At 38.5% G+C, this 17,693-nt stretch overlaps 2 protein-coding genes across 2 annotated transcripts; both read left to right on the top strand.

The window, feature by feature from the left end:
• The first annotated feature begins 556 nt into the window (after positions 1-556).
• Positions 557-1,510, top strand: LOC101724753 (olfactory receptor 52K2). The gene has a single exon (XM_004863448.1). The coding sequence runs from the start codon at positions 557-559 to the stop codon at positions 1,508-1,510; it is 954 nt and encodes a 317-aa protein (XP_004863505.1).
• Positions 1,511-12,842: 11,332 nt separating this feature from the next.
• Positions 12,843-13,787, top strand: LOC101710046 (olfactory receptor 52K1). Its single transcript, XM_004863338.2, has one exon. The coding sequence runs from the start codon at positions 12,843-12,845 to the stop codon at positions 13,785-13,787; it is 945 nt and encodes a 314-aa protein (XP_004863395.1).
• The last annotated feature ends 3,906 nt before the right edge of the window (positions 13,788-17,693 follow it).

Genomic DNA, 17,693 nt, shown 5'->3' with positions numbered 1-17,693 from the left:
GTATCAAATAGGGACCTAAGAAACCTCTCTAGATAAAAATATCTATGGAACTTGTAAAGAAGTGATTTTGAAGGTACTAGGCTTATTTATTTCTCATACAGCCAAGGTTAACACTGCAGAAAAAATTTTTTCCCTTGTAACTAGAATAGTTTGAGCTGGGTGGCAATAGGGAAACAGTGAAAGGCAATGAATGTTTTGGGGGTAAGATTTAAACAGGAGTCTACATCCTTTATGAACATGCTTTTGGCCATGTATGCTACAGAAAAGCTTTTTCCACTTGATTACTCAGTGAGGCTGAGTTTTGATACTAGCTCTACCGGTATATAATGTCCTGACAAATCAATGATTCTATAAACACCTTGAAGGTAAGGATCATGCGTAATCCTTCATGATGATCATTACGACTATTTTCTAATTTCTTTTAAGGTTCAAAAATGAGAAAGAGGCCTAATACTTCTACATACATGATCAGGATCTGAACTTGAGAAGTGTAATTCTGGTGATGATAGAAAGGCTCTGTGGACACAGATGAGGAAGAAGAGAATTCCCAGTGGCGATGTCAGCTTGTAATATGACTTTAACCCACCCAGCGGTCTTCTTGTTGGTGGGCATCCCAGGCCTGGAGCACCTTCACATTTGGATCTCCATCCCCTTCTGCTCAGCCTACACGTTGGCCCTGCTTGGCAACAGCATCCTCCTTTTTATCATTTGGGCTGATTCAGCCCTTCATGAAGCCATGTACTTCTTTTTAGCCATGTTGGCAGCTATTGATTTAGTTCTTTCCTCTTCAACACTGCCAAAAATGCTGGCCATATTCTGGTTTAGAGATCAAGAGATCAGTTTCTATGCCTGTCTGGTCCAGATGTTCTTTCTCCACTCGTTCGCCATCATGGAGTCAGCAGTGCTCCTGGCCATGGCCTTGGACCGCTACGTGGCCATCTGTAAGCCACTACACTACACCACAATCCTGACTGGGCCCCTTATCACCAAGATTGGCATGGCCGTTGTGACTCGGGCTGTGACACTAATGACTCCACTCCCCTTTCTGCTCCGACGCTTCCCCTACTGCCGGGGCCGAGTGATTGCTCACTCCTACTGTGAACACATGGCTGTGGTAAGGCTGGCGTGTGGGGACACCCGCTTCAATAATATCTATGGCATTGCTGTGGCCATGTTTATTGTGGTGTTGGACCTGCTGTTCATCATTTTGTCTTATATTTTCATCCTTCGGGCAGTTCTCCAGCTTGCCTCTCAGGAAGCCCGCTACAAAGCATTTGGGACATGTGTGTCTCACATAGGTGCCATCTTAGCTTTCTACACACCTGTAGTCATCTCGTCAGTCATGCACCGTGTAGCTCGTCAGGCTGCCCCTCATGTTCACATTCTTCTTGCCAATTTCTATCTGCTCTTCCCACCCATGGTCAATCCCATCATTTATGGTGTCAAGACCAAGCAGATTCGGGAGCGGGTCTTAGGACTACTCCAGAGAAAGGATGCAAAAGAAAGGTGAAGGGCGACTGAAGAGTGAGGTGGGTGGCAAGCCGCCGTTGCAAGGAGCGTTCAGTAGGAAGTGGGAGGATATCAGAATCTTCATGTATTTTTTCCCTAACACAATGGAAAAAAACATATTGAAGCCCTGAGACTCCAGTTTTTTCAGGGCTCACAGGTCTGGGTCTTCTGTTGCCCTCTGGACTCAAACTGCTGGCTTTACTGAATCCTCACAGAGTTCTTACTCTTTTTTTTTTTAAAGGTAAACATTTATTGGTGCATTTTTAGATACACACAATGATCACATTGATCATAGGGAATCTGTACCTGTACATGACATATCTTGCTTCTTTTTTCCCCATTCTCTTTCCCTCCTTTAGACCCCTCTTCCCCTCATTATTTACAAAAGCTTTGTTTTCATTTTGCCCTTCTATTCTCTTTTTTATCTTGTCTCTTCTTTCCTTTCTCCCTCCCGTTCCATTGTTCCCCTTCTCCTTTGAACATTTTCTTCCCATTTCCCAATATCTATTATACATGTTGGTCCTTATTTCCACTTTCAGTTTCTCACATCAGGGAAACAATGTGTATTTAAACATGTGTGTCTGATTTATCTCACTTTAGAGTACAGTTTTAAGGTGCATCCATTTAGCTAGAAATGTCTCCAGCTTATCGTTCTTTATGGCAGAGTAGTACTCCATTGTATAAAAACCCTACATCATCTTTATCCATTTGTGAACTGTTGGGCATTTGAGCTGTTTCCAGGATTTAGCTATTGCAAATTGTGCCACTATAAACATGGGTGTGCATATATCACTGTGGTATGATGCTTTTAATTCTTTCAAGAAGATACTAAGAAGGGCAATGATTGGGTTGAATGGAAGCCCTAGTGTTACTTTTTTGAGGAATCTCCACACTGATTTCCACAGTGGTTGCATCAGTCCCACCAACAGTGGAGAAGGGTTTCTTTCCCTCCACAACCCATAAGCATTCGTTATTGGTTGATTTCTTGATAGCAACCATTCTTTCTGGAGTGAAATGGAATCTCAGCTTTGTTTTGATTTGCATCTCTCAAATCACCAGTGATGTTGAAAATTTTTTCATATATTTATTTGCCATTTTTACTTCTTCTGAGAAGTGTATATTCATCTCAGATGCTCATTTTTGCATTGGGTCTTTAAGTTTGGGTGGGTCTGATTTTTTGAGTTCTTTGTGTATTCTAGATATTAGTTCTTTGTCTGAGGCACAGCTGGCAATATTTTTTCCCACAATGTAGGTTGTCTCTTCACTCTGTTGGTAGTTTCTTTTGCTGTGCAAAACCTTTTTAATAAGATGAGATCCAAGTTGTTTATTCTTTGTGATATTTTCTAAGTGATTGGGGTTTTGTTCATAAAGTCTTTGTCTACACCTATGTCTTCAAGAGCTTTACCTATTCTATCTTCCAGTAGATTTAGTGTTTCTGTTTTAATGTTTAGATCTTTGAAACATTTTGACTTTAGTTTAGTGCATGGTGAGAGACATGGATCTAGTTTTAGTGTTTTGCATGTGGAAAGCCAATTTTTTCCCCAGCATCATTTATTGAAGAGGCTATTTTTCTTCCAGTGAAGGTGTTTGGCTCCTTCATCAAAGATAAGGTGGATGAGTGTGTTTGGAGTTGTTTTTGCACCTTCTATTCTATTCCAATGATCCTTGGGTCTGTTTTCTTTGGTTGCCAATAAAATGCTTTTTTTTTTCTTTTTATCATAGTAGCTTTGTAGTAAAATTTCAAGTCAAAGATTGTGATGCCCCCTGCCTTGCCTTTGTTGCCCAGATTTGCTTTTGCTATTCTAGGTCTCTTCTGGTTCCAAATGAATTTTAGTATTTTTTCTCTAATTATGTGGGATATGCTATTGGTATTTTGATTGGGATCCTGCAGAAATCTAGAAGATCATCAGTACCTGCTTTGAGAACCTGTATTCTAATAAGATGGAAAACACAGAAGAAATGGACAGATCCCTAGATGCATATGAATTACCAAAGCTGAATCAAGAAGATATAAAAATTCTAAATAAACCAATATTAGTCAATGAAATTGAAGATGTAATTAAAAACCAACAAAGAAAAGTCCAGGCCCTGATGGATTCACTACTGAATTCTATAAGAAAGTTGGAGAAGACCTAATGCTGCTACTTATCAAACTTTTAAATGAAATTAAAAGGGTATAAATACTCCCAAATTCATTCCTGGAAGCACACATTACCCTAATACCAAAACCAGAAAAGGATCCAACAAAGGCCATTCTCCTTCATGAACATAGACTCAAAAATCCTCAATAAGATACTGGCAAACAGAATGCAGCAAATCATCAAGAAGGTTATAAGTCATGACCAAGTAGGATTCATTGTAGGAATGCAGAGATGGTCCAGCATATGCAAATCAATAAATGTAGTACACTATATTAACAGAGTCAAGGACAAAAACCATATGATCATCTCAATAGATGCAGAAAAAGCATTTGACAAGGTCCAACACTGATTCATTATAAAAACCCTTGAGGAAATTGGACTAGGTGGTCTCTATCTTAATCTGATGAAAGTTATTTATGACAAATCTGAGCAACTAGGCAAGAGAAAGAAATAAAAGGAATAAGAATAGGAAAGGAAGAAGTTAAATTATCCTTATTTTCAGATGACATGATACTTCACATAGAAGACCCCAAAAATTCCACCAAAAGACTTCTAGATTTAATAACCAAATTCAATAGCATAGCTGGATACAATGTCAACAGTCAAAAATCAATAGCCTTCCTGTACACAAATAACAAACTCAATGAGAGAGAAATTAGGGAAAGAATACCTTTCCCAATAGCATCCAGAAAAAGGAAACACCTAGGAATCAATTTAATGAAGGAAGTAAAAGACCTTCACATTGAAAACTACAGTACTCTGAAAAAGGAGACTGAAGAGGGTATCAGAAAATGGAAAGATATTCTTTGTTCTTGAGTAAGAAGAACCAGTATGGTGAAAATAGCCATACTTCCAAGACTGTTATACAGAGTTCTTACTCTTTCCCTTCAGTAATTTGATGAGTTGTGACTCCCTGGCCTTCTGGTGACTTCAAATAAAAACCCAAAGACATCTTCAAGTTTTATCTGCTTACGAGAAGCCCGAGAATGTACAAAGTCTTTGGAAATGATGATCCTTCCACTCAAGACTTGGGTGTGCTTCAACAGTACATGCAATGTAGAAACCCTCATCACTGACAGGTGTTTTCCAGCTTTTGACTCTCCCAGTGTTGGGAAATTTGCAACATTCCAGGGATGCGAATTCCAAGTGAGATATCCCTGCTCATTAGAAACTTATTTCTTTAACTTAGCCAGTTTGCATTCTTTGACTTCCTCTTTTTTTCTTTTTTGGTACTGGGGATTGAACTCAGGAACTTGTGCTTGTGAGGCAGGCACAGTGCCACTGAGCTAAACCCCCAGCCCCTCTTTGGCTTCTTTTTACCTCTCCATCCTTATAGCCAATCCAATCCTTCTTATTAATAAGAATAAATCATTTGAATAAATCATGTGCTGACTGATCTTTATACACCATGCAACTCTCTTTGCGCATCTTGCATAACTTATGTTTTCAATAAGAATATAAATTGCTTATCTTGGTGTTAATTTGAAATCCCTTTTCTCTCACATCCTATATATACTCTTTTAATAGATCCATTAGCACTTTTTTCAAATATATACAAAATCTGATAATTACTTCATTCTGTGCTGCCACCACACATCAGAGACACCATCCTCTTGCTCTGGATTAATGCAATGGACTGTTAAGTCAACCCCCTTCTTTTCCATCACCCTTTTGTGTTGTTATCTATACAAAGTCCAGAGAAAACTTTAAAAATATGTCAAACTATGTTACTTCTTTGCTTAAAATTTGGGTTTTTTTTGTGAAAGGAAGAACTACACAGAGTCCGTATAATGGCCTAAAAGGTGCCTAAAAGATCAAGATGCTTAGTTATCCCCGAACAGTATAAAATATTATGAGAACTGCATTTAGTTACATAGAAGTGCAAAAATTAAAGTCTTAGCAAAAGTCTAGGTTGGGGGCAAGGGCACTTTATATGAGGAGACATATTTAAGACTGACAGCTGACTTTGGCAAAAACAAGGGAAGGCAGGATGCAATGGGAAATATTTAAATGAGTGAAATAAAATTCTGTTCCTAGTAAAGATAATCTTTCATGAATGAAGGTGAGGAAGCAAGTCTTACTACCAATTATTGCTAGGATGTGTCACTGTTAGTGCAGCAATAAAAGCAAAAATAAAAATAATTCTTCCAGAAGAAGGAAAATGGTTCAATAACAACATGAAAAGGCTGTGAGGAATGAGGAACATCAGAAAAAAATAAATATGTAGCTGAATAGAAATGAATATTTCTTTCAATTGATTTCAACAGAGCTGAACTGTTGTGAAGTCCTAGCATCTCTCTGCAGTCTGAACCATGGTCATGCCCCATCCTGGCTGCTCTTTCCCATCCCAGTGACACCAGGCTTATATCCTCAGAAAGAAATGAAAGGCAAAATAAGGTCTTTGTCCCTAGAACCCTGCCTGCTTTATCTAGGATCTCTAAAAGCTCTGACTCAAGCTGTTCTCACTTGATTAAACCTATGTCCCTCAGCCTCCCCTGACCAGGGCCCAGCTCCCTATCTCCTGTAAGCAGGACACCTCTAAGTTAACTCAGATGACCTGTTCCATCTTGTGCTTCCTCTAACGCACGGCTGACTTTTCTGTCTTCCTTCTGCCCCTGACACCAATTTTGCCTCTCGAGCTTTTAGTGAGGTAATTTTTTTATATTCCCTTGGTTTGACTGTTCATGGTTAATTTAGGCTGCAGTGTTAACTGTACCATGTAGGAATTTCACTTTTGCTCAGCATCTTAGAGGGTCAGATTTCTGGGGGAGGAACAATAGGGAAAATGACATTAAACCCAGGACACCTCTGTGGGGAGGGAATAAGAGTAATTGAGATTGCTTTCTATTATGTGGAGTTAGAGCAGGCAAAGTCCATGTGGAATCCTGGTAACAAATAGCTTCTTTCTTTGTCTTTGCAAAACATAAATGTTATTTTGTAGGTAGAGAGACCACCCTTTATTATTTATAGGTGCTTGGTAACTATGAACAAGTAATGATATTCAGAGTGGCCTCTCCATCATACACTTAGATCCTCCCAACTATGCTGTGAGTCAGGAAAAGTTGTGAACATTGTCTCTACCTTATAAATAGGAAACCAATCAAGAATCAGAGATGTGCCATCCAAAGTCACAAGCTGGATATTACAGCATAGCTAAGGTCAATGAGTGTTATAAATGCAAAACAAAACACCCAATGGATGATTTTGGCTAGGTTAGGCTGGAATTCCTAGCCTTCCAAATCATGGACAGGAATTGATTGCAGTATGTGGATTCCAATGAGGCTTTCTTTCTTAGAAGATACTGCAAGTAAGGCAGTAAATGCAAGCAGAAGCACAGCAAAGACAAGGCCCCACCTGATGTATTCACAGCAAATAAAGCATGGCCCCTAGGAGGCAGGAATTAGTGGCACTAAATGAGGAGGGTTCATGAGCTTCAGGAGATCTCTGGGGTGTGAGCCCTGGGTCTGAGGTGTATTCCTACAGCAACCCCAGAGAGAGGAGGCTCTAGCTTTTTGTGAATCCCTGAGGACTTCCCTTAAGGGCAGTAGTTTCTGCTTCTACATCCTTTTGGAGAAAGGCAGAGATTTGTGAGGATAAAGCCAGCTGCTCCCTTTCTAGGCTTCCCTACCCCAGTTCCTGACTGGAAGGAGAAATCTCCACTGGACTTGCATGAAGCTAATGGGAAGGGTCCAGAGTTGTGTGTTAGACAGAGGGTTGCAGACAGAATTGAACTAGGGGAGTAGGAAAGAATTGACAGTTGCAGTGAGTGGGAACGGATGGGGGTATTCTCAGTTACTTCCTACAGTCAGTCCCCATCTTAGACATCAGTTCCCTGCTCTCTTTCCTCTCCTCTTATTGTCTGTATTTTGGCTTTTAAAAAGGGAAGACAGACTGAATCAATCTCATTCAAGTGCTTTGTCTATGCTGTCAACATTCTTCCCAACACACTTCCTCTTTTCTGAGCTAAAGACTGTGGGCCATTTCCAGGAAGTCTCCATTGACTGATCCAGTTTGGATCCTACTGCTTCTGATCTATCATCGCTTTCCCTATCCCTCCCAGTACCTTCCTGTCATTTACAAGGCTTCTGCATTGGTTGAAAGGAAGAAAATGAGGTCTGAACTGGAAAGACAGGAAAGAGTACTAAGAAACACATTTCTTTGAGGTTCTTCTATCATCAGCCACCTACTTGAGGGTTTTAGGTGAGTATGTTCCTATCAAAGAGTTTTCATCTTTTGAATCCATTTTTCTCATATTCTGTTGGTAGACCAGGGTACCAATTAGTTTTATTTTCAGTTTTACAGGCCCTCTTTAAGCACTTTTGGGAGAGACAATGATATAGGAGACAGAATCTATGGCACACTGAGGATAACTTAGCTCCTGAAACAGTATATTCTGGACAAACCATCCACAAAGAATTGTGTTCTGGATATTATGTGAAGAAAAATGGCTCCATTCCCTCTTCTACTGAGACTTTCATTCTGGTTGGGGAAGATTTCAGATAAGATTCAAAAGAAATAAAATTCGTGAATTGTTAGACATCCTGAGTTTGGGAGAAGAAATTAGGTGAGATTCCATTTTCTTTTCATAAGGCTTGGTAGGCAGGTTGAAGGATGTTCAGAAAGTAACAACAGTTGAGAGGTGATGGTGGCTTGAACAATACTGATTAAAATAGGCATTTTCTGATCAAATTATGTTATGTGCATGTATGAATCTGCTAAAATGAGACCCATTGATCTATATGACCAATTTTAAAAAGAGTAAAAATAAGTTTTTTAAAAATCAAAACTTAGAGGATTCTCCCCTAGTAATTGTTGATGAATTGACTATGGCACAAGAAGAGAAAGACCAAAAATGACTTGATCCTAGGTTGAGCAGCTGGTTGGACAAGATTTTATCTTCTGAAATAAGAGAGACACTCAAAGGAAGAAGTCAAGATTTTTGCATCAGTGTGATAGGTTTGAGGTATATGTGAGACTGATAGGTAGAGACAGTTGAATATACTAGCTTGGACCTTAGAGGAAGGTAAAATGTGTACATTTATATTTGAGGGTTCAAGATATGGTAACAAAATTCATGGTAAATAAACAGAGAAGATGGCAATGCTCCAGGATATTTTTGAAACAATATTCCCTGATTTTTCTTCATTCCCTCTAACTCTGAAACATGCTATAAATTCCCCTTTTTATATTTATTTATTTATTTATCTTTTTGTTTTTTGGTAATCAAACTTGGGACCTTGTGCTTGTGAGGCAGATGCTGGAACCACTGAGCTAAATCCTGGGCTAAATTCCCCTTTTTATTTTTTAATTAAAAAAAATTTTTTTTGGTACCGGGGATCGAACTCGGGTCCTTGCACTTGTGTAGCAGGCAGAGAAACCACTGAGCTAAATCCCGGGCCCTAAATTACCCTTTTTAAAAACAAGTGAACAAAAACACTTCTTGATTCCATTTCCTGCTGCAGTCAGTGCCCTGATTACTTGCTGTCCTTTGTAGCAAGATTCCTCAAAGTTATGACCTCTGTTAACTTCTCTTTTTTTTTCTACCATAATTCAGGTAAATCAGACTGCCTCCTGCTACTCTACCAAAATTGCCTCGTTACAATCTGCATGTCTAAACACAAGGCCAACTTTTTTCAAATTAGGTGATTCATGAGTAGCATTATTATCTAGTAATAATTTCCTCCTCCTAATATACTATGTTCAGTAATTTCCCACTACAGCACATTATCCCAGATATTTTCTATTTTACGAGTTGACCTCTAAATTGTTGACTTGTCAATGTGCCTCAATTCCCAATTGTCCCAATTCTAAATTCTGTGGTTCATTTCTGTGTTCTTTTCTTCATGAAAACTATCTCTTTAATCTCAATCACCTTCATGGCTTTAAATACTATCTGTTTCCCAATGATTTTAAGTTTATATTAACAACCAAAATATCACCCTCAAACTCAAGACTCATATCCAAATATCACATCTTCACTTAGATTTCCAACAGAGATCTCAATCTGTCTAAAGTTGATAATCTTGATTTCCCCATCAAAAACTTTCTCATTTCAGTCAAGAGCAATTCCTTCCTTCTGGTTGCTTATGGTAAAAATCCTGATAGCTTAGATTCCCTTTTCAGTCACAACCTATATTTAATTTGTAAAAAAAAACCCATTGCATTTTTCATATATGAGATGTGATCAAAATATGCAGTGAATGTTTAGATGAAACATTTACAGTAAAAGACACACTGCCATCAATCACTGTCAAAATACTTCTAACTTTAAACACTTATCCCATCATTATTGTCACTCTCTGAAGTAGCTCTAGAAGTCCTCATTCATGAATGTCTTTATGAGGTGTGATCAAATGTATGGTGAATGGTGCTGCTGAGTACTATCCAATGGAGGTGTGTCCTCATATGCTTTATTTATTGAATCTGGCATCTTGTGACTGCTGACTCTTCCCCAAAGTCAAAATGACCATGAAAGGTGAAGGTTTTGAATTCATTCAGGACCTCTAGGCAACCACAAGAGCACAACAAAAAACATCCAAGAAAAAGGACTGCCAGAACTGCTTGAGAAAGTGGCAAGGACAATAGGATAAGTGTGTTTGAAGAAAAGGGGAGTATTTTGAGGGAGATTAGTGGCACTGTGTCTTCTGTAATCAATTATAAAAATAATTTAAAGAGCAAAATAAGATATAAGAAATAGAGAGATAAACTTTGTGGAAATGGAAAGAGGACCTGGAGATGAGGGGAGATAGAAGGAGGAGGGGGCAGTGGAAGTAAAAAGGACCAAGATGCAGTGTGTACATATACCAATTTTCCATAATGAATGTATTTAATATGCACCACAAACATACTAATAAGTAATCGTAACAATCATATCATACCTTGTATATCCAAAATCCAATTATTTCTCACCATGTACTCAGCCAAGTATTTTCCATGCCCAGATTACTGAAATAGCAGGAGAAATAGTGGAGAGGCTCTTACCCTTAACTGTTTAGGCTCTTATGGCAGATGTCAGAGCAAACTTAAGTCAAATATGTCTCTTTTCTGCCAAGACCAAAGTCTAAGAGAAATGTGTTTTGCAGTTCTACAAAGGCCTACAAAGTGTTTTGTCGCCTGCCCTGGTCCTTTCTGATCTCTGTTGTTCTCCTACTCATTCTAGCTGCATGGGCCTCCCAGCTGATATTTGAACATTAGACATATTTATATCCTAGGGCACTAGGTCTGGCTGTTCCTTTGGAGAGTGTTCGTTGCCCAGGTGTAACTTGCCTTGTCCTCCATCTTTCATGCCGCTCTGACATCCTCTCATCGCATCTTTTTTGTTTCAGCCATTGCTGTGGCAACTGCTGAAGTACCAGTGTTGCCTTACTCAGCTACATCCTGCTCCTTGGAGGACAGCTCAACTATTTTGGTGCAAATATGGACTTTGAAGTATGATGAAATCAACACTTTGGGTCACTCCTTGAGTGAGGATTGGAGAGCAGTTAGTGGAAGACAAAATAAGGTGGAGGGGACAACTATGAGGTTCTTTCTACATGGTTCTTCATGTGGTATTGGACATGAGAGCATTATCTAGCTCAGAAGCGCACCTTTGGATTCATCTTCCTTGATTTCCTGTTTTACTCTTTTATCCTATTCTTATTCACTGGCACGATTGTCTCATATTAACAATATGCATGGAATCCTCATGAAATCATAGGTTCTACCTTTTGAGGAAATGAAACTAAGGTTTAGTTTCTTATTTTTTGCTCAGTTTCATTTTTCAGCAAAGCCTACATTTTAGACCTACAATTTAATATTACTCTCTCCCCTTTCTACCTATTCTACGATCCACTTTCATTTCTCCATTTCCTTTTAAAAGTAACAGTTAACATCATCTATCATACATACTATGTAATTTAATTATGTTTTTATTATGCTAAAGCCTCTAGAGAAAAATTTCTAAGATCAGTTTTGTTCATAGATTTTTCCTTAACCCACTAAGTTGAAATACATATTTTCCACTAACCTTACCAAATGTATTCACTGAGTTTTGTGTGACTATAAAAACTGAACAGAATCCAAGCTTGAGACCTGAAGAAATTCAACTTTTAGAGATAGGATAGAAGCAGGATACTGACATAATAAGCTAGGGATATGGAAATAGGATTCTTCAAGAGAAGAGTAGGTTTAAAGGATAGAATCCTCAATTTAGATGAAAGTTGCTGAGAGGTAGAGTTTTTAAAGGTAGGTAAAGGACCATGGCACTTCATCATGGAAATCATTTGTCTTCCCAGTGAAAGCAACTGAAGGGAAGTAATGGGAATGGAATGATGATAAGAATGTTTCAAATTCTAATGAGAGTCAGAATATAGATATTATTAAATGTTTTGGTATAAATATAAATAGGTAGTTAAGAATTTTTATAGAGAACCTCAAAAAAGTCTTTTAAATAAGCTGGAGTTAGAGCTGTATTTACAGAGATTTGTGAGTGTTGGGAGGATATGGAAGATGCATTCCAGAGCAGGTCTTTCCAATAGAATGTTCTTTGATGATGAAAATAATCTTATCTGAATGGTCCAATATGGTGGCCATAGTCATATATAGCTATTAAACACCTGAAAATTGTTTTTGCATGACTGAGGAATTAAATTTTTATTTTACTAAATATATATTTAAATAGTCACACATGGCTATTGGTAACAATATCAGATAATGTAATCCTAGAGACAATATACATTGTGTGATTAATTATTGTGTTAAAAGTTACAGAGTTTACTTGATTTATGCATGTTCTTAAGTCTGAGATTTTAGGACAGAAAATTGGCTTTTCTGTTTGGGAGTTTAGCTTGACTAGAAGGTAGAATGGTATGTGGTAAAGAATTTATTTAAACATATTGATTTTCTTCTTTACCTTCAAGGTTTCCAGATATCTAGAACATGGAGCATATATCTTATTCTTCATTTCTTTATGAATGTTGCCTTATGACATCAGTTGTATGGATATTTAATATTCCACATACTCAAAGAAATTCAGGACACATGGATTATACTTCTCCATGTGTCTCAGGACTACTGGCTTATTTTGTTTAAGGTATAGCAATGGGAATAAAATCTAATACCCCATGGTGAGATATTAGAGGTTGAAATCTATTATGTATATTATAGAAAGTGAAAGACTGCTGTAAACATTAACAAGGAGAGGTTCTAGGAGTCATGTCAGCCTCTAATATTACCTCAACACATCCAGGGGCCTTCTTGTTGACAGGAATCCCTGGTTTGGAGCACTTGCACATCTGGATGTCCATTCCCTTCTGCTTTGCCTATACTCTGGCTCTGCTGGGAAACTGTACCCTTCTCTTCATTATCCAGGCTGATGCAGCCCTCCATGAACCCATGTACCTCTTTCTGGCCATGTTGGCATCTATTGACCTGGTCCTGTCTTCTACAACACTGCCCAAAATGCTTGCTATTTTTTGGTTCAGAGACCAAGAGATTAACTTCTATGGCTGTCTGGTCCAGATGTTCTTTCTTCATTCCTTCTCTATCATGGAGTCAGCAGTGCTCCTGGCCATGGCCTTTGACCGCTACGTGGCCATCTGTAAGCCACTACACTACACCACAATCCTGACTGGGCCCCTTATCACCAAGATTGGCATGGCCACTGTGGTACGGGCTGTGACACTAATGACTCCACTCCCCTTTCTGCTCCAACGCTTCCCCTACTGCCGGGGCCGAGTGATTGCTCACTCCTACTGTGAACACATGGCTGTGGTAAGGCTGGCATGTGGGGACACCCGCTTCAATAATATCTATGGCATTGTTGTAGCCATGTTTATTGTGGTGTTGGATCTGCTGTTCATCATTTTGTCTTATATTTTCATCCTTCGGGCAGTTCTCCAGCTTGCCTCTCAGGAAGCCCGCTACAAAGCATTTGGGACATGTGTGTCTCACATAGGTGCTATCCTGTCAACTTATACACCTGTGGTTATCTCATCAGTCATGCATCGTGTGGCTCGCCAGGCTGCCCCTCATGTCCACATACTCCTTGCTGTCTTTTATCTTTTGTTCCCACCCAAGATTAATCCCATTATCTATGGCGTCAAGACTAAGCAGATTCGTGATCATGTGCTCAGTCTATTCCAGAGAAAGGATGTGTAGATGGAAAGTTCATTTCTTACCCACCAGCTCAGGACTGAGTGGATGATTGATTGAGTTGCAGAGGAAAAAAAATTTCAGGATAATGCAGAGTTTCTTCTTTGGCAATTTTCTATGACAGAAGGGTGAGCTCTCATTCCTCACAGATGTACCAGTCACATCTGACAATTTGTTCAGATAGGTGAGGGTTTGTCATTCTATTTTCACAGACTCATCATATGATTAAGGAAGACAAATAACTTTCCAAAGTGATATCATTATATATGTGAAAGGAAATAGATTGGCCTTGGCAACTGGGATTTTTGTGACGACTTTATCTAGAATAAAAACGAGGAATTGAACCACAAATTTGGTGACTCAAAAGTAACATCTTATCTAATACTGAAATTATCCTCATTGTTTCTGATAAATGATCTCCAGCCTCTGCCACTTTTTTTGGCTTATCTTTCAAAGTTATTATCTCTACAAAGTTATTATCTCCACTTATTGAGAGACTTAAGCTTTCCATTAAATCAATTTTTACATCCTTTTTGACCTATACTTGTGGCTAATTTCTGTATTGAATACTTATAAAGGGACAGACAATTATTTGTTACCCATTTATATTATGTGTCTGACTTTTCACAAGTATATCTTCTGTTTCCAAAAAACTTAGTAATATTTACTGAATAAGTGGGTAGATCAGCTGAGTAGCATCTTTGAAGTACGGACTGTAGAAAGAGCAGTAACATTTTTCCATTTTAAAGCTGAACCTCCTGAAGATAAGTGGTTATAATATGTAGTTGTGATAGACTGTATTATTGTTTAGATGTTTGTTCTCTTGTTCTTCTATTAGGAGAAGGACATTTCCTCACACTACTAATATTATCCTTGCTCTGGCCATCGGTATTTGAGTGATCTTAAAATGTGCCTCAAGAATAAACAACTTTAAAATGTGGTTGTACAGCTTGGCTCAGTCTTTCTCACTTTTCCTGCATGCCACAAGAATGAGTGTAAGCCTACTCAGGCCAGTGCAAACCCCAGTGACAAACAGAAGGTGATGCTTTAACTAGATGTCAATGCCTCAGTCCTCCAGACATTGGACGGCAAGAAAGGAAGTGTATGAACTGAGGGCCTTGGACTCCATTCCCTGAGACCTTCAGATCTCTTGTTTAGTTTTCCAGCAGTAATAGCTGTTGGCTAGTGTCCTCTGCATACCAGGCTGCTGGGGACTCCAGTAGCTCCTGTTATGTGGCTGATACTGATTGTTCCTAGCTTTCTTTCTTTCCTAACCATCTCCTGGAAGCTCAGGTATACTGATCTCACTGGAAACCTTTTTATGTATATATTTTCCAGTTTTTTGTTTCTGGAGATTCACTAGTTTTCTGGAGATTCTTTTTTAAAAAAATAATTTTATTGCTACATTTTAGGTATACAATATAATGACATTCATCATTGGAAATTTGCACCTTTACATAAATCTCTCTTGGTACTTATTTTTTCCCCCTTCCCCTGCCCTCCCTTCAACCCCTCCATCCCTCTCTATTTACAAAGACTTTGTTTCCATTTTTTCATTTTCTCATATTAATTCTGTTCCCTTCTTTCATTTACCCTACCCCTCCCACTTCCCCTTCCCCTTTGCCCCTTTTCTTCCTATTTCACATTATCTGTTATACCTTTTAGTCTTTATTTACACTTTCAGTTTCTCACACCAGAGAAACTATTCGGTATTCATACACGTGTGTCCTATTTATTTCACTTAAGAGTATCACCTCAATGTGCATCCATTTAGCTATAAATGTCTCTAATTTCTGATTTTTTATGGATGCATAGTACTCTATTTTATAAAAAAAACCACCACATTCTCTTTATAGAGTCTCCAGTTGATGGCAATTGGGCTGCTTCCAAGATTTAACTATTACAAATTGTGCTGCTATGAACATGGGTGTACATATATCACTGTGGTATGATTCTTTGTTTGTTTGTTTTTTGGCACCAGAGATTGAACTCGGGACCTTGCACTGGCAAGGCAGGCACTGGAACCACTGAGCTAAATCCCTGGCCCACTGTGGTATGATTCTTTTAATTCTTTGGGGAAGATATCCAGCAGGGGAATAGCTGGGTCAAATGTGACCTCTAGTCCTAGTTCTTTGAGGTATCTCCATACTGATTTCCACAGTGGTTGCACCAGTCTGCACTCCCACAAGCAGTGGAGCAGTGTTCCTCTTTCCCCACAGCCCTGCCAGTATTTGTTATTGGTTGATTTCATGATGGCAGTCATTCTTTCTGGAGTGAGGTGGAATCTCAGAGTTGTTTTTATTTGTATCTCTCTAATGACTGGTGATATTGAACATTTTTTATGTGTTTATTTGCTATTTCTATTTCTTTGTCTGAGAAATGCTTGTTCATTTCAGATGCCCATTTTTGGATTGGGTCTTTAAATTTGAGAGGTCTGATCTTTTGAAGTTCTTTATAGATTCGAGATAGTAGAGCTTTGTCTGAGGAAGAGCAGGTGAAGATTTTTTCCCACATTGTGGGTTGTCTCTTCACACTGCTGCTGGTTTCTCTTGCTGTGCAGAAGCCTTTTAATAAGAAGATATCCCATTTGTTGATTGTTTGTGCTAGTTCATGGGCAACTGAGATTTTGTTCATAAAATCTTTTTCTATACCAATATCTTCAAGAATTCTACTAATCTCTCTTCTAGCCGATTCAGTGTTTCTATTTTAATATTTAGATCTTTAATCCATTTTGATTTTAGTTTAGTGCATGATGAGAGATACAGGTCTAGTTTTAATGTTTGGCAAGTTGAAGCCCAATTTTTCCAGCACCATTTATTAAAGAGGCTATCTTTCCTCCAGTGAGGGTGTTTGGCTCCTTTGTCAAAGCTGAGGTGAGGTGGCAGAATGTGTCTGGTGTTGTTTCTGCATCTTCTAATCTGTTCCACTGATCCTTAGGTCTGTTTCTTTGCCAGTACCATGTTTTTTTTTGTTTTTTTTAATCACAGTAGCTTTGTAGGATAGTTTCAAGTTGGGGGTTGTGATACCCCCTGCCATGTCTCTGTTCCCTAGAATTGCTTTGGATATTCTGGGTCTCTTCTTGTTCCAAATGAATTTTTGGATTGTTTTCTCAAGGTCCATGAAGTATGTTGCTGGAATTTCAATTAGGATTGCATTGAATCTATATAGCAACTTTAGAAGTATGGCCATTTTCACTATGTTGATTCTTCCTACCCAGGAGCAAGGAATGTCTTTCCATTTTCTCATATCATCTTCAATCTCTCTTTTCAGAGTGCTACTGTTTTCATAGAAAAGGTCTTTGATTTCTTTTGTTAGGTTGATTCCTAGGTATTTCAGTTTTTTGGATGCTATTGTGAAAGGAATTATTTGCCCTATTTCTCTCTCAGTGAGTCTGTCATTGGTGTAGAGGAAAGCTATTGATTTTTGTGTGTTGACCTTGTAACCAGCTACTTGACTGAATTTGGTTATTAAGTCTAGAAGACTTTTGGTGGAGTTCTTTGGGTCTTCTATATAGCGTATCATGTCATTTGCAAATGATGACCATTGGAATTTTTCATTTCCTATCTTTATTCTTTTTATTTCTTTCTCTTGTCTAATTGCTTTGGCTAATGTTTTCAAGACTATATTGAACAATCATGTGCTCTGAAGTGTAGAAAAGCCAACACGCAGGCAGTGGTACAAATGTGTGAGTTTTCCTACTCTTTAGAATCTTTTAATAACACTTCTAAATAGGTTTCTTAAAAATAGGTAATGGGCAAGTATGTCCTTCCTTTCTTCTTCACCCAGTCTTGAATCGGCACACACATTTAGAAGGTATCCCAGGTCAGTATCTGTCCCTGAGTGGGTCAGACACTAAAACCAGAGAGTTCCTGATGTTTAAAACTTCTACATCTCCCAATTGACTTTTTAAAA

This window comes from Heterocephalus glaber, unplaced genomic scaffold, assembly GCF_053883595.1.
Source record: "Heterocephalus glaber isolate CG9 unplaced genomic scaffold, H.glaber_assembly_v1.0 deba00001428, whole genome shotgun sequence".
Lineage (NCBI taxonomy): Eukaryota > Metazoa > Chordata > Mammalia > Rodentia > Bathyergidae > Heterocephalus > Heterocephalus glaber.
This window is presented reverse-complemented; position numbering and strand designations above follow the sequence as displayed.